At 36.7% G+C, this 26,011-nt stretch overlaps 1 protein-coding gene across 1 annotated transcript in view; it reads left to right on the top strand.

The window, feature by feature from the left end:
- Nucleotides 1-7,997: 7,997 nt before the first annotated feature.
- Nucleotides 7,998-26,011, top strand: part of GLIPR1L2 (GLIPR1 like 2) — a 36,942-nt gene continuing 18,928 nt past the window's right edge. The window contains exons 1-3 of the mRNA XM_084876319.1: nt 7,998-8,242; nt 21,792-22,037; nt 24,075-24,178. Coding sequence (XP_084732445.1) covers nt 8,009-8,242; nt 21,792-22,037; nt 24,075-24,178 — 584 coding nt within the window. The 5' untranslated portion in view covers nt 7,998-8,008. The remainder of the gene's footprint in view (nt 8,243-21,791; nt 22,038-24,074; nt 24,179-26,011) is intronic.

The raw sequence follows: 26,011 nt of genomic DNA, 5'->3' as shown, positions 1-26,011 counted from the left end.
GTATAGTTAAAACATCTCTACAAACCAAAGAATTGCTCAATTCTGGCATTTTTTCTGAAGACAAATAAAAAAGATTATTCCATTAATACAGTTTTAAAAAATAATTTATATTGAGTAGTTGACTATTCTGGACTAAAATATCTAGATGTTTTCCTTATCAACTAAAATAACCACCAACTTCCCTCAGCTATAAATATTGAAAACTATTTTTAAATGCATTTTTAAGAGTTCATATTTTATTTTTTATCCTTGAGAGTATTACAGATATCTCCCCCCCCCCACCTTATTTTGAGAGTTATTTGATAAACATTACCAAATACCTAAGAATTTCCACATTGCTGGGTGATTGATGCTATTCTTAAAAATGAAACCAAGTGGTCGGGCCAGTATTGCTCAGTGATTGAGCATCAAACCATGTACCAGTGCACATGCCCAGGTTTAGGGCTTGGTCCCCAGGGTCTTGCATGAGGCAGCCAATCAATGATTTTCATCATTGATGTTTCTATCTCTCTCTTTCTCTTCCTTCCTTTCTCTGAAATCAATAAAAACATATGAAAATATATATTTTTTAAAAGAAACCACAGGGCTGGCATGGCTCAGTGGCTGAGTGTAGACCTATGAACCAGGAAGTCATGGTTGGATTCCTGGTGAGGGCACATGCTGGAGTTGCAGGCTCCATCCCCAGTGTGGGGCATGCAGAAGGCAGCCAATCAATAATTCTCTCATCATTGATGTTTCTCTCTCTTTCTCTATCCATCTATCTATCTATCTATCTATCTATCTATCTATCTATCTATCTATCTCTACCTTTCTATCTCTCTCTTTCTCTCTCTTCAACTCTGAAATCAATAAAAGTATGTATTTTTTAAAAATTAAACCAAGTGATTTTTTACATTTCAAATCTTCCTGTGTTAGTCAGGGTTCTCCAGAAAACCAACAGTGTGGAGATTGTAAGAGAGAGATAAAAATTGAGAGGTGGGGGGAGCGAAAGAGAGAGGGGAGGAAGATTTTAAGAAATTGGCTTATGCCCTAGCTGGTTTGGCTCAATGGATAGATTGGCCTTTGAACTGAAGTGTCCCAGGTTCCATTCCAGCCAAGGACATATTCCTGGGTTTCGGGCTGAATCCCCAGTAGGGGGCATGCAGAAGGCAGCGATCAATGATTCTCTCTCATTATTGATATTTCTGTTTTTTCCTCTTCCTCTCCCTTCCTCTCTAAAATCAATAAAATATATTTAAAAAAAGAAAGAAAGAAAAAAAGAAAAGAAAAGAAATTGGCTTACATGATGTGGCAGCTAGCAAGTCTGGAATATGTATGGCAAGCTGGCAGAATGGAGACTCATGTAAGAGTTGCTGTTATAGTCTTGAGTCTAAAACCTGGAAAATAAGACAGAATCCCTGTTTTGTGATCTGAAGGCACTAATACTCAGGGAATCTCTGCCTTTACTCTTAACCGATTAGATGGAGCTACTCACATTATAGCAACATCTAAATCAGTGTTTGACCAAACACTGGCAAACATAGTCTAGCTACATGGACATGTAAAATTTACCACCACACTGCTATTTGGTATCATCTACACGGAATCATTATCATTTTAGTAAACTATTTGTTTATTATGTCGTTAAGATTTTAATTCATAATTACTCCTCAACTTGTACTTTTAAATAGGCTATAGGTAAGTTGACATTTATAGAGTATACTTTTCTAATGGTTGCATTGTCTTCATAGATTTTTAATTAAAATTTTTCATTAATAATTAAAATATTCTCTGATTTTTTAATATAATTACTCCCTTATTTCTTCAGACTTCTTATTCATCCAAACACATATAAGTTTCTTTAATCAGGTTAATTGAAATTCTACAGACCACTTGAAAAATAAATTTTTACAAAATTATATCCTCTGATTTTAAAGAAATATTTGTCAGAGTATTAAATTGACAGCTACAGGAACGTGCCAATAGTGTAATCAGAAACAAGGTTCGACTGCCTGCCACCACGAACACCAAACTTGTGAGAGAGATGCTGGTAAAAAAAAGAAAGGTTTATTCAAGTGTCGACATCTCAAGAAGATGAGAGACTCTTGTCCAAAATCCATCTTAGCACCTCAGTGTAGGCAGGGGTTTTTAAAGGGAAAGAGAGGGGAGACAGAACAAAGAGATCAGGAGGAGAGGCTGTGGACAAGCAGGCAGTGTTCTTGCTGGTCCCAATATGGATTGTTAATGTCAACATATACAATAGCCAAATTCCTGCAGTTGGATGATCAAACCAAAGTCAAGGCCGTTTTTTGTATAAGCAAGGACTAGAACTGCTGATGCCTGCAATGTGTTTATAAGGAAACTGTCAGTACGTTCATTGCTTTTGTCAGTTTTTTAGTACATTTTATTCTACTTCTATCTCATGGTTAGTCAGACTGGTATGAAGCTTTACTCCCTGTTACAGTAGTGACAGTTCTCAGAAAATGGGATGTCTATTTGAAGAGTGTTCTACCTCTGCTTAAGCTGTGAACAGAGGTTGGGTAGCGGGAGGGCCTCTGACTTACTAGTGGAATTTCCCTTCATTGGCAATAAGAGAAAATATGAACCAAGGAGATGTCTTTTCTACTTCTTGTGATCATAACCAAAGACTCTTGACTACTCGCTCTGATTGGCTGTGGGCATAGCAGAGGTAGGGTCAATTTACATGTTCGTCTAGTATTAGGTAGGATGAGGGCTGTTAACTCAGGGTTTGAGTAGTATAATTTTCTAGGAATCCTTTTGTCCTACCTATGTTTGAAATTCCCATAAATTGCCTATTATTTGGAGGTTAAAGGATCAAGCTTGTCAGTCTTAACTGGGTCAGATTTATCCCGTTCTTAACACTTGGGAAGGAGAGTTTAATATAGTCCCCATAATATTTTGATTATCCATTCTATCAGTAAAAATATATATATATTGCAGTGACCAACAGTCTTGATTTGCCTGAGACTGAGGGGTTTCCCAGGACATAGGAAAACACAGTAAACCCAAGGCATTCCCTAACAAACCAGGAAATTAGTGACTCTAAGCTTGAACCAAAAGTATATATGTAGCATTAATTATTTGTATTGTGTGCATTTTTAAAATAGAGCAATATATATTTAAAAATACACAAAAGTTAAACCTAAAAAAGATAACAAAATAAATTTTAAAATGTATAAAAGAGATGTTTATGCTAGGAAAACAATAATCAAATGATTGATATTGTTTCCTTGTATTTATATCTTTACAACTATAATCTGCAATATCTTTTCAGCTATTTTTGCAAGACATATGATCATGTTTTGATTCTTTCTTTAGTTAAAACTAGGTAATATAATCTGCAATTCAGTCTACCCTGATGTACACACTGCAGCAAAGGAAACAAGCAAATCCCATCATCATCACTCTCTGTGGAAGTCCCATTTTCCCTCAGGAAAGCTATGCACCCCTAGTGAAAATCACCAGATACTCAACTGGTGTTGACACAATGGATTTGTGCCTTATAATTAGTGAGACCACACTGATGACTATAATTCAACAAGTATGTATTAAGGATATATAATAATATATCTGGCAAAATGCTAAGTGTTAAAAATTTATTTTAGCTCTCATCAATATAAATGAAAATGAGGTAGTACTTATTAATAGTATTAAATTTAATCAAAACTAAAAGTTAAATAACATTTTCAATGTTCCAAGCAACTAAGTGCTTTACATATAATTCATATAATCCTCTCAATAAGTGTGTGAGATAAATTATATTAACTTTTATTTCTTTAATTATTTGTAGACTTAAATATATTTTCATAAACTGCACTCAGATTTACAAATACTATATTTTTTGAGAGTTATTAAGGTAATCTTGGGAAATGTTGTTTCAGGGAAGATTTCTAGAAGTTGTTGCATACATGCTACCATACTAAATAAATATTGACCTCAAGAATTTAAAAGTAATGTAAGTTTAGGAGCCAAAATTTTATATTACTACTATTCCCAGATTTATACCCTATTTCATGGTTTTAACTTTGGAATGGAAGCAAGCTATTGGTTAGTCCCTAAGACCACGTTCTACCACATTATTTTTGGGTTGGTCTTTTTTTTGTGTGTTTTGTTTTTTGTTCACCTCCTTCATTCATTTTTCTAATGCTGTTGTTCATTTTCTCAGGAATTTTTAGTTATTCTTAAATTTGCATTAATGAAACATTCGTGATTTTACTCCTTTGACATTTATGTACCAAATACCTTTCTCAGTTATCCTTTATTTATATTTTAATGAAGTAAAGTTCATCTTCCCACTTTTTCTCACCTTTTCCATCTCTAAAATGAACATAATAATATCTGTATAGAGGATTATTTTATTTTTTAAATGAGTAGACACACATTTAAAACAGCATAGGATAGTGGTGATGGTTATACAGCACTGTAAATATAACTGCCACTGATTTTTATACTAATTATGATTAAAATTATAAATTTTGTTATGTCTATTTTACCACAATAAAAATAAAATAAAATAAAATAGCTCCTAACACATAGTCAGGATATTTTTAAATAAATATGGTTCTAGAATAGTTTGATTTGTCTGTAACACCTTTAACTAAAAGCGTCATGTGGATACATATATCTAGCTTGTTCAGCATTTGTAACTCTGACACACAGAGGTCCTAAAGAAATACTTGTCGAGTGAGGAATCTAGTAATAGAGAAATGGTGACTTCCTTGTGAGTATAATTATTTAAGCAGAGGATATAATGATCGCCTGTCAATAATGTGTCAGAGAAATGTCTAAAACATGGAACTAGTAAAACAGCCTAAATTTCTTTGTAATCTATGATTGCATAATTTTGTTTAATCTTGTGTTTCACTATAGCAATTTTCATAATCTAATAACAGTATCAACATCATAAAGGAATTTCACCTTTCAGCACCTGCCATTTTCACCCCTGAAATATCTCTGGTGGGTAAAATATTCTTAGCCTTTTCCACTCTCCTGGCATATATATTACATGCCTTTTCCTTTGTTTCACTCACCTGTGTTCTTTACTTTCTTGACAACACACTCAAGAAACGCTTGGTATTTTTCACAGGGTATAAAAGTTACCGAGTTGCTAGTTTCTAAATTGTAAGCTACTTGGAAGCAGAGCCTGTGTCTTGCCTACCAATCATTGTCAACCCAAGAACACACTGTCTGGTAATATATATTAACTAAATGACTAAAGGCATGAATGAAACTATCTTCTGAGGTCTATTGCTTTCAATTGTGTACACCAAGCATGTCAAACTCAAAGGCTAACACGGGCCAAATAAACCAGGTTCAAGTTTATGTGGGCCGCAAAAATACAAAAGCTTCAATTTTCACAGAAACATAGGTTTATTTCAATAGAGACATGCTGAATACAGAGGACTAAAATAAATGAGTAATATTATATATATATATATATATATATATATATATATATATATATATATATATATATATATATATATTTACATATATATATATATATGAGAGAGAGAGAGAGAGAGAGACAGGGTTCCTAACGACCAAGGCTGAAGGCAACACCGGAAGTCAGTGCTGGGTTGCTATGGATCAGGCCCAGTGAGAAGCCTGTAGAGAGAGAGGCAAGGTCTGATCCCCAGCCTGCAAGGCAGCTGTTGATCAGCCCTTGCCTCTCTCTTTCTCTCCTGGCTTTGCCAGCAGCCTCCCTTTGTTTCTCTCGCTGCTGATCAGTCCTGCCTCTTTGATCAGGCCCAGAGGTAGGCCCAGAGACTCTGACTGGCATAGAAACCGACCAATCAGAGCCAAATCTGGGTGAAGAGCCAGGAGTCAATGGTTGCCTAGGAGACGGAGCTTTGGATGCTGACTGGCATATAAACCAGCCAATCAGAACCAAATCTGGGTGAAGTGTGAGTTGCCAATGGCTGCCTAGGAGGTGGAGCTTTTAACGCTGACTAGCATAGAAACTGACCAATCAGAATCTAATCTGGGTGAACTGCGAAGGCAGAACCTAAGGTGGGGGCTGAGTAGGAGTTTTAGGGGAAACAGCTGATTGATATAAGGTATAAAAAAGCAGTTCAATTTTTTCATGACTGGTTTGGCAATATAGTGCATATGGCTGGCTGTCAGTCCAGATATAGGGATTATGTGTTTTTCTCTGCCAAGAGCATCTCCTCCTGCTGAAAAAGGCTTCCCCAGTTCCATTTAAGCAATCCTATCCTACATAATCTATCTATACTACCAAAAGGGCATTATGCTAATTAGACTGGGCTGAGAGAACACTCTTCCTCTCCCCCCATGTACAATTTTTTTTTTGTACCGGGCCCCTAGTTTTTAACATAAAATAATAGAACATTCTAATAAAAATTAATATTTTTTCTTGAACATTAACTTACTAGACACTGAATAACTGCACAAATTAATAAGCACAATGCAAATAAACCTATATTTCTTGTTCTCCAAAAGTAAAATATTTCCTGTTGCACACACCAAACAAGTCAGTCCAAGACTAATGATGTGGCAATTGGCTGCTAAAATATTCACTGCTAGTATTAGTGAAAGAGAGTGCGTAAGGTACCTAAGGGAAATAAATGCAATACAATTATAGTAATCAGTTATTAGCAAACATTGTATTTCATTATTAATAATTATGTGTAATAGGATATTGTAAAAATTAAGTTACAAAATTTTATTAAAATGTTTCTTACTTACCGTTATATTAGCTGGGCTGCAAAAAATATTTGTTGTGGACTGCATGTGGCCTACAGGCCATGAGTTTGACATGCTTGGTATACACCATAGATAATTTTTTAAAGCACATTTCTTTTTAGATATTTTGACCAACTGGTTATAATGCTTTCTTTGTGGCAAAATTCTGTCCCAGTGTCAATGATTTTGAATATCTCCTTAATGCTATCAAGCACAATATGTTATACTAGAGGCCCGGTGCATGAATTTGTGCACTGGTGGGTTCCAACTGGTGTGCCCAATAGGGGCTCTCAGGGGCAGGCTGGCCAGGGCGAGGGTCCAAGGGTGTTCTGGTCATTCCACCACTTGGCCAATTTGCATATTACCCTTTTATTATATAGGAGGATACAATTGGAACCCCCAAACAAATGTGTGCTTTTATTTTGTGCCTAGAACTTATATCCTTCAAAGTAAGTTTTCTAGAGCAAATTGTTTGTAAAAAGCACAAGCCAAAATCTGGTAGGACACTAGTAATGGTTGTTTGAAAGGAGAAATGAAAACAAAAATAAGCCGAAACCAGTTTGACTCAGTGGATAGAGCGTCGGTCTGTGGACTGAAAGGTCCCAAGTTCGATTCTGGTCAAGGGCATGTACCTTGCTTGCTGGCACAACCCCAGTAGGGGGCGTGCAAGAGGCAGCTGATCGAAACTCCGGTAAGAGAAAAATATGGAAATATTTAAAGCTTATGATATTTTTATGATCCTTAGTTGAGCTTCCAATCATCCATTTATTTTGTGATTTCCTGCAAAACACTGAGAGAAAAATCTCAGTGAAGTCCACCTTAAAGAGGGTATTTTTCAGTCTACGAGGAAAATAAAGAGCATGTTCTGCATTAAATTCCCAGGTCAACAGGTAAGCATGGCGGAGGGGGGAAATAATTTACATCAATATCACAAAAGAATGATTATTTACTCTGGCATATTAGAAGGTTTCTCAGTCAATTATTCAGCAATTGGTATTTACTGTACAGAGGGCTTATTAATAAACGATGACACGTCATTTGGTTCCAGAAATCAACTCGGGATAATATTCAACTGCATTAACTAGCTTAGTGAAGAGCCTGCACTCATTGGACTCAAGCCTCCCTGAGTTCTGCAAGCCTACAGGCCAGGGGGAACTTCACCCACACCATTCGCAAGGGCAGAGCTTGCCCTCAAGGGGCGGGGCCAACCTGGTCTGAGGGGGCGGGGCCAACCTGGTCTGCGTGGCCAGCTGATTGGGGCGGGCCGGCGCGTGCGCACTGGCCGGTCCTCGGCCGGTGGACCATGGAGGCGCCGAGGCCCTTTGCACCGGACCGGTACGCCCCGTGGCTCCCCCCGGCGCCAGGGGCCGATTTGAGGCTGTGGCTCTGTGAGCTCTGGCTGCTACTGCTGACTCCGGGCCTGAGCGCGGACTTACTGCCGCATGAAGAGGACGTAAGGTTTATCAATGAGTACGTGAACCTCCACAATGAACTCCGAAGCAAGGTCAAGCCCGAAGGGGCTAACTTGCGCTTCATGGTGAGGCCCCGAGGCAACCCTTGTCCTGACCGCGCACCCCGGGGCCTCGCAGAGTCTGGGCCGCTGCCCTGAGGGTTAAGGATTGTGGGGAGCCGCACTTTCAGTTTGGGCTTAAATATATAAAGTTTATTCACCGAAGAAATAAAAACCACTGTCTTCTTAACACGGTTTATTACCAAGATTTACACAGGGCTGGGAGTAGGGCGAGTAGAGGCACTCATCCGAGGTGTAAAATTGGAGGCTTCAATTCGAATAAATGATGGTTCAATGCATTTTATAGCTTTCTATTTAAAAATCTACAAAAAGTAATGATGAAGACCATCAGTGTAAACAGCAGGATCCTTGTCTTCCCTTAGGGCGAGGCAAGGGAGGCTGTCTCAGGATGCTGCAAATGAAAAGCCAGATCTTGTTTTTATTTAAAATAGCGATTTTTTTTTTCATCATGGATGTTTTTACATTAATTTTGTCTTTTAAAAATAGTGCTTACCTTAATTGTTGTGAAATTTGTGTTTTTTCTGGTATCCACCCAAGGGAGTGTCTCAGTCACCTTACCCTTTTTTCTGCCAAGGGCCAGTGGATATTTATAACATCTTTCGTAGGCCCTACAAAATTATGAACTTAAAAATTAGCCTGCTGTATGTGGTCAAACATTTAATTAACTCTTGATCTGTTGGCTAGACCCACTTCTCTTTAGTGAGGCTTGTGAGGTTAGCTGGTATTGATGTTGCTACTCGAAACTGCTTCTCCAGGGGTTGCCTCCATCTGTCTGGAGCTCAGTCGACTTTGTAATGCTAACTTTTGAAAAGAACTGCTCCCAGCAGTAAGTTGTTCCAAACACAGATGCATATTTCAATGCATGTCTCCTCAGAGTGGGAAATTCATCATTGCTTACATCAGTGGTCAGCAAACTCATAGTCAGCAGAGCCAGATATCAACAGTACAACGACTGAAATTTCTTTTGAGAGCCAAAAACCGACTTCTGCGCATGGGCCACAAAGTTTCAATCACACTGTATGTGCTGCGCCCGCATGTGGTTCTCAAGCCGCAGTTTGCCGACCACTGGCTTACATCATGTGTATAGAACTCAAGCAGCGGGAGGTTGTTGTACTTAGCTTTCAGCTCATCATCGCTTTGTAGCTGAATGATTTTGTGTTGTAGGTTATCATGCACATCAGCGGGTTCCACATGGAACCGTGTAGCAAAGATGTTCTGTTCCACTGGTTTTCTTTTCATGTCCTTGAAACTTTCATTAAATGGACTCATAGTTTCCCACATTCACCAGCATATTCAACTGTCCTAGAAGGCTTTTGTCCTTCCAGAATAGGGAAATGCACCAAATTACTCCTTTTGAGTTGCACTTTCTAAAAGTCTTAATTTAGCTTCAAATGATTTCACTTCACATTTGAAAGCAGGGAGCTGAGAAGCTGGTTGGGGCCCTGCAGCTTGACATTCAGCTCTGAGAGGTACTTGGTAATGTCCACCAAGAACGCTAGGTCACACAGCCACTTGCTATCATTGAGTTCCCCAGACGGGTTTTCCCATCATCTCCATGAACTGCTTGACTTCATCAACTTAGTTCATAAAACCTCGAGAGCATGTTCCTGCGACTCAGCCACCACACTTCACAGCAATAAATGAGATCATTATACTCAGTCAAGATCATTCAGTAACCCCTTAACCTGGCAGCTATTAAAACCTCTGCTTCTGACAACATTTACATGTGACACTTTATTGACAAAACATTGTTGAGCCGCAATGACTGTGCACAGAGATTTTCTTAGTCTATGGTGCAGTGGCATATAATTAAACCCCTTGGACCAAGACTGAAATGATTCAGTTCTTTCTTGACAAATGCAATTAACGCTTTTTGTGAGCCAATCATGGCTGTACCTCTGTTAGTAGTAAGGCCACTTTTCAAATATTATCTCAGATTTTTTTCGTTGTTAAAACAAGTGCCATGCATGGTTTCCAGTGACAGCAGTTCCTCTCATGTGTCAAACTCTGAATGAATGAAAATGACCCGATTGGTTGTATTTGTTATGACCTTGTCTTGTCACAAGCCAGAGACAAAAGTTGGAAATTCTTCAGTGTTTTTTTCAATATCTTGTGCTGTCAGTAATTCCATCTGAGACGGTTCTCCGAGACAAACTAACACTCTGAAACAATTTTAATGTCTCTGGTACTAACAGTTCTGTAGCAGCCCCGATGCCCTCTTTCACAAACTCTCCCTCACATGAGGCCTCAGCTTCTGTGAGACTTGCTCCCTCACTCCATAACTCATCGGAATAATGTTGTCCCTGTCACAAGGAGGCTTAGTAAAAGCAGATTGTTGTGATTCTAAACTCCACTGAAGAATATTGATTTTATCCTGACACAGTTGGCCTCTCAATTGATTGAGGATAGCATGTTTTGAGCCATAATGATGATCCAGGTTAGCTTTTTTCATTATTGTTAACACATCGTCACAAACTGGGCATATAGGTTCGTCTTTGACTTCAACAACAACAACAAAATAATCATTTGGTCCTAGCTGGTTTTGCTCAGTGGATAGTGTCTGCCCATGAACTGAAGGGCCCAGGGTTTGATTTCGGTCAAGGGCACATACCTCGGTAATAGGCTCAATCCTTGGCCCTCATCAGGGCATGTGTGGGAAGCAAACAATTGATGTGTCTCTCTGTGTATCTCTCCCCCTTCCTTCTACTCTCTTAAAAAAAAAAAAAAAAAACAAAAAAAAAAACTATCCTCAGGTGAGGATTAACCAAAATAATCATTTGTCCATTTCTCTTGGAAAGATTGACACTGCACATCAAGTTTTCTCTTTTTTTATAGTCACCATTTGTAGGATGTCACACCACTTAAGTTTAATAACTATCCAGTGTGTCGTCATGCTGCAATTATTTTCCTTTGATTGCTGTTCTAATCCTGTATCCTGGATTTGGAACATATCCAACATTCGTTTCATGGGCTCTTGAGGTCTTTTTAGTGTATTGTTATTTCTTCTTTTTAAAAAAATATATTTTATTGATTTTTTACACAGAGGGAAAAAAAAGGAATAGAGAGTTAGAAACATTGATGAGAGAGAATCGTCGATCAGCTGCCTCTTGCACACCCCTTACCAGGAATGTGCCCGCAACCAAGGTACATGCCCTTGACCGGAATCGAACCTGGGACCTTCCAGTCCTCAGGCTGTCGCTCTATCCACTGAGCCAAACTGGTTTCGGTGTATTGTTATTTCTTTAATCTTCATCTGAGATTAGTTTTTACAAGGATTGTTGATCATGGATGTGTGGATAAAGGTTGGATTGGATTTATCATCTGTGTCAACAAAAAGTCAACAACATCATTGTCAGTCATTGGAGGCAAAGTCATCAACGTCCCTAGGGATAATCTCATTGTATCTGGTCTCATCATTACTGGATCGCTATAGTTTTACCACAGTGTGTTTACACTTTTCCAGTGTGTACACTCTCAGCCAGCTGGCACTGACTGTCCTCTGAGTCACTGCAATATAGGCATATGGACCATGGAGAGCTGATGAGAGCATACATGTCTGTACTGTCATGTACTCATCATATGTGTCCTATCTACCCCATAATGGTCATTCCTTGCTTGTCCTTCAAAATCTGCATTATTATTATGATTCACTTAATATAGATTTATGTTGCTATGGGGGAAAAAAATCCTAGATTTATTGAATTTTGAGTCTCACCTGTGGTTGCCTTGACAGGGCCAGACCAAAAGATTTCTCAGGCTTATATGACCTGCAGGCCATAAGTTCCCCACCCCTGCCCTAGTTCAATCCTTATTTTGCATTACAGTGGTGCCTCGCATAACAAACGCCTCGCACAGCGAACTTTGGACAGGTTTTTCATGAAACCATCGGCCAAAAAGCAGAAAATGGATGAAGATGTGCAAGATTCGGTAGACTCTACTTAGTCTGTCTTAAAATTTAAAAAATGAGTGTTTTTTAAAAAAAAAATTATATTTTTAGATGTATCTAAATAAAAATATGTCATCTTAGCATATTTTTTTTATGTCATCTTAGCATATTTTATGCTACAGAACGAATTATTTTTTTTAACATGTATTGTTATGGGAAAACGCTTTTCACATAACGAACTTTTCGCATAACAAACTTGCTCCTGGAACGAATTAAGTTCGTTGTGTGAGGCACCACTGTATTTTAAATGTTTCTTCTTGCTTCTTTCCCATTCCCTCCCTTCCCCATTTCTATTTATAAACTCTTCCCTTGTTGCTATGGTTGTCATTAAAAATGACTAAAATGGCCTGGCCAGTGAAACTCTGTTGGGCTTCATCTGGAGCATGGAAAGGTTGCAGGTTTGGTCCCTGGGAGAAAGTGGGCAGGAAGCAGCTGATCAATGTGCTCTCACATCAATATTTCTTTCTCTCCCTTCTTCTCTCTCTAAAAGTCAATAAGAAAAAAAAAAAAAAAGACTAAAGTGTATTGAAATAATAGTCTCTTATGAGGCAATTAGGAGCTTCCAATATACATTATAATGTATTTTAAGGACTATCTTGAGTCTTTTTCTTATGGATTGATTCCTTTGGGAAAATTTTAAAAAATGGCATAAATAAAGTATGTAATGTTTTTAATTTATATGACACATAACAATTGCTAAATGATTGTGCCAAATTAAGCAAATATCAGCAGAGTATAAATGTTCTGCTTTCACCACATCCAGACTAGCATGGGCATTGTCAGTCACTTGCTAAACTGATAAATTATACAATGATAATTCATCTTAATGTTAATTTTTAAATGCTAATTTGAGTGATCATATTTTAGGGTTTTTTTTGTTCATTTTCTTTACCTTTTGTATTTTCAGTGTTTTCTCTTCTGTTTATATATTTTTATAGAAATACATTAGGATTTAATCTGTTGTTGAAGATAATTATTTCCAAGCCAATTTTTATGTTTTGAACTTAATCATAGAATTTGGAGATATTTGATAGTTTTAGCTATGTACCACCATTTATGATTACTTTTTTTATTATATATATATATATATTTTTTAAATTAATTTCAGAGAGAAATGGAAAGGGAAAGATAGAAACATCAATAATGAGAGAGGAATCTTTGATCAGCTTTACTCTCCCACCCTCCCACCTCAACCCCCCTGGGATCGAGCCCGCAATCTGGGCATGTGCCTTTGACCAGAGTCAAACCTGGGACCCTTTAGTCAGTAGGCTGATGCTCTATACACTGAGCCAAACTAGCTAGGGCATTAAAAAAAAAATCAGAGAGGAAGAGAGAGGGAGAGAGTTATAGAAACATCATTGATGACAGAGAATCATTAACTGACTGGCTGCCTCCTTCAGGCTCCCCACTGGGGATCAAGCCCACAACCTAGGCATATGCCCTGACCAGGAATTGAACCATGATAACCTGGTTCATAGGTGGATGCTCAACCACTGAGTCATGCCAGCCGGACTAATTTGGTTTTCTACAAGTTAGAAGATTAGCCTTCCTTCTCATAATTAATAAACACATACCGGTAATACAATTTTTATAGGATCTGTATTTCTAATCTCTAAATATTAATTTAAAGTACAAAGAAAAGTATAAAATAATGTACCAGGCACTTGTGTTCCTGCAATATATATATTAATATATAATTATTTTAATAGTAATATTGTAGTGGATACAGTTTAAAGTCCCAACCTAAATTTTCACTCTTCTCTTTCTAAAAGTTGGTGTGTATTTTCCCATAGATTTTGCTAGGATGGAAATATTAGCTGTAAATAGAAGAGTTTATTGTAATAATATGGTCTCCTTAGAATTTTTTCTTCAGAGGTTTGAAAATCACATTTATTATTATTATTATTTTAATAAATATTAATTGTTCAGATTATTATAGGTGTTCCTCTTTTTTACCCCAAAGCTCCCCTCCACCCGGTTCCCACCCCACCCTATGCCCTTACCCCCCCTACTGTTTTTATCCATAGGTGTAAGATTTTTGTCCAATCTCTTCCCACACCCTCCAATTCTCCTCCCCGCAGAAAATTGTCAGTCCATTCCCTTTCTATGCCCCCGATTGTATTATATTCATCAGTTTATTCGGCTCATCAGATTTTTTATTCATTTGATTTTTAGATTCACTTGTTAATAAATATGTATTTGTTGTCACTTTGTTGTTCATATTTTTTATCTTTACCCTTTTCTTCTTCTTCATCTTCTTAAAGAATACCCTTCAGCATTTCATATAATACTGGTTTGGTGGTGATGAACCTCTTTAGCTTTTTCTTGTCTGTGAAGCTCTTTATCTGACCTTCAATTCTAATTGATACTTTTGCTGGGTAGAGTAATTTTGGTTGTAGGTTCTTGCTATATATCACTTTGAATATTTCTTGCCACTCTCTTCTGGCCTGCATAGTTTCTTTGAGAAATCAGCTGACAGTCATATGGGTACTCACTTGTAGGTAACTAACTGGTTTTCTCTTGCTGCTTTTAATATTCTCTCTTTGTCTTTTGCCCTTGGCATTTTTATTATGATGTGTCTTGGTGTGGTCCTCTTTGGATTTCTTTTGTTTGGGGTTCTGTGCACTTCTTAAACTTGTAAATCTATTTCTTTCACCAGGTAGAGAAAGTTTTCTGTCATTATTTCTTTCAATAGGCCTTCAATATCTTGCTCTCTGTCTTCTTCTGGCATGCACATAATTCAGATGTTGGTACACTTGAAGTTGTCCCAAGGGTCCTTATACTCTCTTCATACTTTTGGATTCTCTTTTCTTTTTGCTCTTCCAGTTGGGTGTTTTTTATTTCTTAATATTTCAAATATTTGACTTGATTCTTGGGATCCTCTAGTCTGCTGTTGGATCTCTGTATATTCTTTATTTCAGTCAGTGTATGCTTAATTTATGATTGGTCCTTTTTCATATCCTTGAGGGTCTCACTAAATTTCTTGGAAGTTTCTAGAATATTCTTGAGTATCCTTATAACTGTGGTTTTGAACTCTATATCCAGTATTTGCTTTCTTCCATTTCTTTCATTTGTGACATGTTTTTTTTTTTGTCTCTGCATTTTGGCTGCTTCCCTGTTTTTGTTTCTATGTACTGGGTAGCTGCTAAGTCTCCTTGAGTTGATAGAGTGGTCTTGCATGGTTGGTGTCCTATTGGGCCCATTGGCTCAGCTCTCCAGTCACCTGAGGTGAACACTCTTGGTTCACCCCTTTGTGGGCTGTTTGCACAGTCTTATAGTTAAACCTTGATTGCTGTTGGTATCAACATGAATTCTAAGTCCCTTGCCTGTGTCCATGATGTTATTGTCATCTAGTATTTGTCTTCTACCTTGTCATTGAACTAAAAAATTTAGTTCTTTTATTGTTGTAAAATGCTCATAACATAAAATTTAACAATTTAACCATCTTCTATTGTACAGTTCTGTGGCATTAAGTTCATTCACATTGTTGTGCAACCATCACCAGCATTCATCTTCCCCAATTGAAACTCTGTACCCATTAAGCCATTTCCTACTTTCTTCAGTTTCTGGCTATAGCCGTTCTGCTTTCTGTCTCTATGAATTTGACTATGCAAAGAAATTATACAGTATTTCTCATTGTGACTGGCTTATTTCGTTTAGCATATTTTCACAGTTCATTTATGTTGTAGCATGTGTCATAATTTCTATCTTTTTAAAGCTAAATAATTTACTTTGTATATTTATACCACAGCTTTTGTATCCATTCATCTATCAATGTACATTTCAGTTGCTATCACCATTGGCTTTTGTCAATAATGCTATGAAAATGGATGTGTGTACAAATATGTGTTCAATTCACTGCTTTCACCTCTATTGACAGTACCAAGAACTGGGATTGCTGGAACATATGGAAATTCTGTGTATCTTTTTAAAATATGTTCTTATGGATTTTGGAGAGAGAGAAAGGGAGAGGGAGAGAGAAGCATCCATTAGCTGCCTCAAAAACACCCCTATTGGGGATTGAGCCCCAAACCTAAGTATGTGTCCCAACTAGGAATTAAACTGGCCACCTCTCAGTGCACAAAATGACACTTAACCAAATGAGCCACACCAACCAGGGCTCTGTGTTTAATTTTTTTGAAGAACTGCCATTCTGTTTCCCATAGTGGCTGCACCATTTCACATTCCCACCAACAACACACGAGGTTTGTAATTGCTCCACATTCTTGCCAACATTTGTTAGTTTCTGGGTTTTATATATGTACTAGAGGCCCAGTGGGATGTCCGCAGGGATAGGGCCTAAACCGGCCATCAGACATCCCTCTTGTAATCTGGGACCACTGGCTCCTAATTGCTCACATGCCTACCTGCCTGATTGCCCCTAACCACTCTGTATTACTGCCTGGATGCCCCTAACTGCCCTTCCCTGTTGGCCTGGTCACCCCAAACCAGCTCTGCCTCGGCCCCCACCATGGTGTCTTTGTCCTGAAGGACGTCCAGAAGGATGTCTGGTTTGATTAACATATTACCCTTTTATTAGTATAAATATCCATTTTAATAGGCATCATTATGTTTTTATTTGCATTTCCCTAATGTATAGTTATGTTGAACTTATTAGACATTTGTATGTCTTATTTGGAAAAATGTCCATTCAAGTCCTTTGTTCAATTTTTAAAAAAAATATAATAAATATTTATTGTTCAGATTATTACAGGTGTTCCTCTTTTTTCCCCCCCCATAGCTCTCTTCCACCTGATTCCCCACCCCACCTCATACCCTTATCCCTGCCACTGTCTTCATCCATAGGTGTAAGATTTTTGTCCAATCTCTTCCTGCACCCCTCAGACCGCCTTCCCCCTGAGAATTGTCAGTCCACTCTCTTTCTATGTCTCTAATTCTATTATATTCACCAGTACATTCTGTTCTTTTTTATTCATTTGATTTTTAGATTTACTTGTTAGTAGGTATGTATTTGATGTCTTTTTGTTGTTCATAATTTTTACCTTTACCTTTTTCTTCTTCCTCTTCTTAAAGAATACCCTTCAGCAATACATGTAATCCTGGTTTGGTGGTGATGAACCTCTTTAGCTTTTTCTTGTCTGTGAAGCTCTTTATCTGACCTTCAATTCTGAATGATAGCTTTGCTGGGTAGAGTAATCTTGGTTGTAGGTTCTTCTGTTCATCACTTTGAATATTTCTTGCCACTCTCTTCTGGCCTGCATAGTTTCTTTGAGAAATCAGCTGACAGTCTTATGGGTACTCCCTTGTAGGTAACTAACTGGTTTTCTCTTGCTGCTTTTAATATTCTCTCTTTGTCTTTTGCCCTTGGCATTTTTATTATGATGTGTCTTGGTGTGGTCCTCTTTGGATTCCTCTTGTTTGGGGTTCTGTGAGTTTTCTGAACTTGTAAGTCTATTTCTTTCACCAGGTAGGGAAAGTTTTCTGACATTATTTCTTTCAATAGGCCTTCAATATTTTGTTCTCTCTCTTCTTCTGGCACCCCAAAAATCCAGGTGTTAGTAGGCTTAAAGCTGTCCATGAGGCTGCTTACACTATCATCACACTTTTGAATTCTTCTTTCTTTTTGCTTCTCTGTTTGGGTGTTTTTTGTTTCCTCATATTTCAGATCTTTGGTTTGACTCTTGGGGTATGTTGATCTACAGTTGAGTTTCTGTATATTCTTTATTTCAGTCAGTGCATCCTTAATTTCTGACTGGCCCTTTTACCTTTGTTTGTTTGTTTGTTTGTTTGTTTTTGCATTCTCATTAAAGTCCTTGAAGGTCTCTTCAAGTTTCTCAGTGGTTTTTAGAAGATTCTTGAGTAACCTTATAAATGTGATGCTGAACTCTGTGTCATCCAGTAGTTTACTATCCTCCATCTCTCCCATTTGTGACATGCTTCTGTGTCTCCACATTTTGGTTGCCTCCCTGTGTTGATGGAGTGTCTTTGTGTGGTAGGTGACCTATAGGGCCAAGAGCTCAGCTTCCCCAATCACCCAAGGTGGTTGCTCTTGGTATAGCCTTTTGTGTTCTGAGAGCAAAGTCTTGGTGTAGATAAGCCTTGATTGCTGTTGATTGCAGGCCAATTGGCTGTGAGGACCAGCTGTGTCTATAATGGAAGAACTGCTGTGCTGGAGACATGCTTATATTGCAGGCCTTGTTTCACTGGGGCTTTGGTGCTCCCTGAGTCTGCCTCCTGAATATGTCACTATGGATGAGAGGAGTTGAAATCTGGTGTCTCACACTGACCACTAGATACACTGACTTCTGTATCTCCAATGGGATGCAGTTCAGCTACTGTCTGAGGCCACTCTGCAAGAGCTACAATGAGAACCACAGTCCTCTCCTCCCTGCTTGGAGCTTGAAACTTTGGAGCTGTCTGCAAGTTTGCTAGATTAAACTGCAATAGAGAAGGCCATTCATATTCAAAAGCCACTGCTTGGAGCTTGGGTTTGTTTGTGCGGGGTGGAGTCTCAGGGCATCACTAGGCTAGGGCATGGCAAACAGCGATGGCTGCCAGTCAGCCGTCTCTGCCTCTTTGACCGCGTCCCCATGTCTCACACCCCAGTACAGCAAACAATTATTCTTGCACACAGCTCTGCAAGCAAGCCACCCTCACTTTCCGACCGGATGACAGACAGTCCAGGTTCTCCACAGAAACTGGATTTCAGAGGGATTGGGAGCTTGTCTCTCTTCGTGTTGAAGAAAGCAACATCCTCCACCAGCTGGTATCTGCCGCCAGCCTGTATCACGCGCCTGCCCTCCTTTCTTCCCTTCTCTACCCCCCATACCTCAGTTTTTCAGTGCTTGTGCTCTGAATGCTCTTTCAGTCTAGTTGTAGAGCTTCCATTTAGCCAGCTTTTCCATGGTTCTGGGTGACAGACATTTTGTCTTCTAGCTGTAGTTTTGAAATTGTTGTGAATGGCAGCAGTTTAGGTGTGTTTACCTACACTGCCATCTTGGATCTCTTTTTGTTCAATTTTTTATCAGACTTTATATTGTTAGTTGAGTTGAAGAAATTCTTTATATATTCTGGGTAGTGATCCCTTATCAAATATATGATTTGTAAGTGTTTTCTCTCATTGCATAGGTTTCCTTTTCATTGTGTTGTAGTATCCTTTGATTCGCAAAAGGTGTTAAATCTGATAAAGTCTAATTTATCTTTTTTTTTATCCTGTTGCCTATGTTTTTCAGGACATATCTAAGAAATCATTGCCATATCTAATTAAGCTTTTGCCCTTTTGTTACTGGAGATCTAGCTGAGTCAAAGAGGGCTTGGCTCCAGTCAGCTTGAGAGAAAAAATTCAGATGATTATCAGAAATTGTAATTGAAGCAAAGCCATAATAGTATGGCAATTCCTTAATAAATAAAAAATGAAGCTGCCATATGATCCAGCAATTCCACTTCTGGGTATATATACAAAAGAAATGAAAACAAGATTTCAAAGAGAATACTGTACTTCCATGTTCATTTAAGTATTATTTATAATAGTCAAGGTAGGGAAACAATCTAAGCATCCATCATTGAATGAATGGATAAAGAAGATGTTGTATATGTATACAATAGAATAATAGTCATCCATGATAAAGAAGGAAATCCTGCTATTTACAACAACTTGGTTGTACTTTGAAGTCAATATGCTAAGTGAAATAAGCCCAACAAAGACAAGAAGAACATTGGTATCACTTATATGTGGAATCTAAAAAAAAAAAAAAAAAAAAAAAGTGACTTGTAGAATAGAAAAGAAAGTAGTTTCCAGGAGTTAGGTGTGGGAAAATAGGAAGAGGTTAGTAAAAGGGTAGTGACTATAGTTGATAACACTGTATTATATAATTGAAAAAATATTGAGTCTGTTTACAACTGTAATTTAATTCAAGGTTGAGCAAAGGAATTTATAAATATCATAACTTGTTTTATACACTGTCATGGGATGGAATAAAGTAAAATATTTCCAAACTTGGAGTTGAAAAATTAGCCTTTCTGGGTTAAATTCAGACTCCATAATTTATTGTTATATATGACTACAAGTAAAATTCTCGTCTGTGTTTTAGTTACTTTCTTTGTGAAACAAAAAATAATAATGCACACCTCATAGTATATTCTGAACACTAAGTTAAATAGCGTATAAAAACAACAGTGATGCTTTAGCTCATTGGGCTCAGTGAATAGAGCGTCTGCCTGTGGACTGAAGGGTCCCAGGTTCAATTCCGGTCAAGGGCACATGCCCAGGTTGTGAGCTAAATCCCCAGTAGGGGGTGTGCAGGAGGCAGCCAGTCAATAATTCTCTCTCATCATTTTTGTTTCTCTCTCTCCCTTTCTCTTCCTTTCTGAAATCAATAAAAATATATTTTTAAAAACAAACAATAATGCCTGATATATAGTAAGCATGTGATATATGAACAATATACAAAATAAGGCAGTAAAAAGATGACCCATGGAACATTGTTTGCAAATGAGAAACAATCTAAAGGATTATTAATAGTGGAATGGTAACATTTATTATGTGCTATTCATACTATAGAATACTATGGAGAGGTTGCAAAAGTTAGTTAGATCTAGTTGTATTAATATGGAACAATTTCTCTAAGTGAAAACTGCAAATAACAGGCCAATAATATTATGTATGAAATTATTACAATAATGCAAGGAAGAAAAATCACAGAATATGCATTTAAAATACCCACTTGTATCGTGTGTGTGTGTGTGTGTGTGTGTGTGTATAGAGAAATGTATACAAATTGAAATATATACAATTTTTTAAACAATAATGAGCTTTGGTGAGAAAAGTAGTTGGGGAATAATCTAAAAGTCTGATTTGTTTATTTTTTATGATATATTTTATATTATATATATGTATAATCTATGAAATTAACTGAGAAAACCCTAAAAAACACTTAATTTTCAGAAATGCTTACTTTCAGATACACTGAAACATATGTACTTAGCATTTTGGTTTGACAACTATTTGTTGATTTTTCTTTGTATATTGTATTTGTTCTTATCCTTAACAATGAACTTAATGAGGCTCTAAATAATAACAAAAGTACACATTTTTTTATATTTCTAGATAGGAGTATCTAGAAATATGGTAGCAGCATCTTATGAAATTTTCTCACATTTCTGGAAATATCATAAGACTTTATTTCTTCAAAACATAATATTTTGCATAAAATTAATGCTCAATCAATAGTTCTTAAATGAATATTTTATATTATTGTATCATTATGAATAAAAGTTATGAGATTAAAAATATATATTCTGAAAAAATGAAAATATATGTTCTGAAGAGACTACATATGAGTATTGTACAGTTCTGAACACACTCTATGTAAGAGTATCACAATCCTTTGCATCATCTAACAATCTGACTTTTTAATTACTGATATATACTGTACATAGTCCTTTGTACCAGAAAATAGTTGTTTCATTTATGATTATCTTTAAAAAAAAGTTCCCTATAGAAATTTAACTAATAAAACCTTTAAGCATAAAGTTAGGATTGTTTTCCTTAAATCTTACTATGAGAACTCAAGGAATATAAATTAGAGCGCACACACACACAAAACTCATCATTATTTTGTTTTCTTTGCTTTTTGCACTTTTTTTCAGACTTGGGATGTAGCTTTGTCACGGACCGCTAGAGCATGGGGGAAAAAATGTGTGTTTGAGCGTAATATTCACTTAGAAGAAATGAACATGGCCCATCCTATATTTAATGGTATTGGTGAAAATATGTGGATCGGCCTTGAAAATGAATTTACTGCAAGTATTGCTATCAGAAGTTGGTTTGCAGAGAAGGACAAGTACTATTTTGAAAATGGCACTTGCCGTGGTGACTGTTCTAAATATTTGCAGGTATCTAATTTTTATATTATTAATTCAATAGATTCTTTAATTGCATTACTATCAAGTTTTTATTGATTGTTTCAATTTTATAAATAAATACAAATGGTCAATTGTTAATTCTAATAGAATCAAAGTTCTTATCAGTCCTAGATTTTCAAAATGTCTGTAATTATCTCAATTAATGTGAACCATACAATTAAAACATTATTTTAAATATAGAAAATCTAATGTCCATACCCAAATATGAAAGGTACTTTTCTAAAAATAATGTATACTGGAAAAGGAAGAAACCAGAAAATGAAAACTATTTATAAATTATTGAGTATAAACATAAGTGAAAGATGATATTTTTTGCACAGATCAGTATATAAACTACTATATAACTAATTGGTTAAAACTTTTTAAATGCAAATTAATTAGTATTATTTTTCCTACCTCATGTCTCATAATCTACCTTACACTTTATACCCCCAAAATACTGAACTACTTATTTCCTATACATATATTTATTATTTCATATATCACATTGTTTAATAATCATTTATATGTGATACCACACGAAGGGCAGGGGTCTTCTCATCTTTTTTTTCTCAACACAACATGACATTATTTAGATCTTCAATAAATATTTGTATTTGGGATCGATAATTTATTAAATGAACTTCCAAGCTTATTTAAAATACGATTTTTTTTCCCCTAACTAGTTTTTCTCAGTGGTTAGAATCTTGATTTGAGGACTGAAGGGTTGAGAGTTTGATTCCAAGCAAGGTCACATAATTTATCCCTGATCCCAGTAGGTGCATGTATGAGAGGCAACCAATTGATGTGTCTCTTTCACATTTATCTTTCCCCCTGTCTCTTCCCCTCCTGTCTACTCTCTCTCTCTCTCTCTCTGAAAAATCAATGGAAAAATATCCTCAGGTTAGGATTAACAAAAATAAATAAAATAAAAATAATTAATTTTCTACCAATAAACTGATGTCATGTTTTATGTACAACTTAAAATCTTGGAATTTTTTTCATATTGAACTCATGTCTTTCTCATTAATCAAATGAATCTTTTAAAAAATGTTTGATCTGTTTAGTCTTCTCCTAGAAAGTTATAATGATTCTTCATTATCTTATTTGTATCAAAGCTAGTCTTAATATAACTTCATACTTTCAGTAAACTAACAAATTCTACTCCCTGATTTACTCCTCTATATTTTGTACTTCTTAATTATAGTATCTTAGTCATTTCGGTTTTCTGCATTTAACATGACTAACTTTAATTTAACTGTTGCAGCCATTCCATTCTCTATTATTTTTATGCATCACTCTATTTCTTTACTAATCATGCTTTTAAAACCACAAAGGCTTGGGATAAAAAGAAAAAAACAAAAATGGTTCCCCTTCCTCCCACAGAAGTTAACAAAACAAAACAAGTACTTTTTTTTATCATTTGAAAGTATTAGAAATATTAAAGCCATACATAGAATTTCTTGAACTATTCTCCTATTTTTATTCCAATTTAATACCAGCTTTTCGTTTTATAAAAACAAGCTCCTTTATTCATTTTTTAAATAAAAGGCCCAAATCCTTTATAATGGAATTTCTTCAATGAAAGAAAAATGGCAATAGCATTCAATTACTATCTACTCTTTCATTGCTTTTTCCCACTTCTCTAATCTTAGTGTCTCTCTTTTTCTTCTTCCTATTTACAACTTTTATTCTTTCAAAATATTTATCCTTTCTTTACTTCTTCCTCTCTTCCAATAACCTAGAACTCAGGTTCAATAAATTGATTCAGCAGGTGGGCCTTTCTTGGGCTCTGAAGCATTATTTTGGATCAGTAGTTCTCAAACTTTTTATCCTAAGGATACTTATTGGTAGAACCTAATAAAGTATTTCTCTACCTATAGTGTTGCAAATGCTGCCCTAAACCCATGCTAATTCATAGTTCATATTTTTTAGTTATTTAATGAAAGGTTCTATGGGTATTGAATATATTATTGTTTATAATATGGAAGAATAAATTTTATGTTTTCCTTGAAAATTTCATTTTAGCTTGTTTGGGACAAGTCTTACAAAGTTGGTTGTGCTGTTACTCCATGTTCAAGAGTTGGACGTTTTAAAGATGCAGCAATTTTCATATGCAACTATGCACCAGGGTAAGTTACTTCAAATTTAAAAAAGAATATAAAAATAAATAAATTGAGAATTTTTCAACTTAATTTTGCCTAACTTCCAATATCTATAATAATAGAAGTGTAATATGCTAATTACACTGGACATCCTTCCACACATCCTTCTGAATGACCTTCCAGATAAAGCCAGGGCTTCAAGGGAAGCCCAGGTCCTCGGTGCCTGCTTTGACTGAAGGGAAACAATGCCATCAGCTGGGGCAAGGAAGGCTTACTCTTTCATGAATTTTATGCATCGGGCCTCTAGTATTCTCATAAACTATAAAAAATAAATATAAGATGTTAAAGAATTTATATTAAAATTAGAGGCCCAGTGCATGAAATTCCTGCATGAAGGAGGGGGGGTGTTCTTCAGCCCGGCCTGCACCCTCTCTTATCTGGGACCCCTTGGGGAATGTCCAGCTGCCGGCAGTAAGACGTCCCTCTCATATCCCTGTCACAATCAGATATCCCTCTCACAATCCCTCTCACAATTCCTCTCACAATATTGCCTGCCTGATTGCCCCTAACCCCTCTGCCTGCCTACCTGATCGCCCCTAACCACCTCTGCCTGCCTGTGGCATGATTGCCCTAACTGCCACACTGCCAGTCTGATCACCCCTACCTTTCTCCCTGCTGGCCTGACCACCCTTAACCGCCTCTGCCTCAGCCCCCAGCCTAAGCCATAGTCTGGCCTCCCTCTGCCAGAGGTGACCTGGCTGGTCAGGGAAAGGTGCCGCCCCCATTACCCAGCTTCTCCTGCCACTGGAAGCACCATGGCTGCCTGAGCCTCATACCTTGTGACTGCATGCAGCTGCCTGAACTTTAAGCCGGCCCTTGCAGTGGCAGCCACCATCCATGGCTTGCTGAGCCTCGGGCTGGCCCTGGGCAGCAGCAGCCACCATCCACAATTGGCCATTAGGCAGCTGCCGCCGCTTTTTCCAGAAAGACATCCAGATGGTCATCTGGAAGACGTCCGCCCTAATTAGCATATTTATTACTCTCTTATTAGTATAGATATTTTGAATTCCAAAATGAATCAATAAGTCATAATTTGGGCATATTATTTTTATGTATTGACTAGCCAAGTATAGATTCCTAAATAAATTTTAACTTTAACATTATTTCAAAATATCTAGCCTAATTAGCATGGGATTTGAATTATTTTCCAAAATAGTTTACTCCTGTATTATAATAAAAGCCTAAAATGTAATCAATTTGACATGTTGACAAAAGAAAATAAGGTTACATGCGTTGAAATGTATGCTGTATGAATTATTGCAGGAATACATCAGATTTGTAATATGAAGGACACTTTTAATTGACTATTCTTTGAAGGTTTCATTATTAATTGGGGCTGATTTCATACACATAAGAAATTGTAATATCTCAGAGATGGAAGAGTACTTTAAAAGTATTTTAGTCAGGCTATTCATATGAAACTTTAATTTTTTTTCTTATAATTTTCTTAGTTATTTACCCTGTACCAGAAAATCTTCTTATGTTAGAAATAACTACCTTAAAAAATAGCCTTCATCTCTGGAAAGCTCTGTTGGAAAGTCCCAAGTTTTCTTACAAGTCAATATGATACTATAAGTAATACTGTTAAAGTGACAACTAAGTGACAAAATATCCCAATCAACATGTCAAATTGATTACATTCTAGGATTGAAAAATAATGTCTTCAAATAAAATGCTTCTGGGACTGGAACAAAAAGAAAAACAAAACATATTTATTACTAGTTATTGATCGTCTTTCCTTAGATAGAGAAAAGAACAGAATGGTGATGTAAAAATTAGACTCAGAAACCCCCTTCCTGA

Source organism: Pipistrellus hanaki (genome assembly GCF_964339955.1).
Source record: "Pipistrellus hanaki genome assembly, chromosome: 3".
NCBI lineage: Eukaryota > Metazoa > Chordata > Mammalia > Chiroptera > Vespertilionidae > Pipistrellus > Pipistrellus hanaki.
Note: the sequence above shows the minus strand (reverse complement) of the source record. Positions and strands in the feature narration are given on the sequence as shown.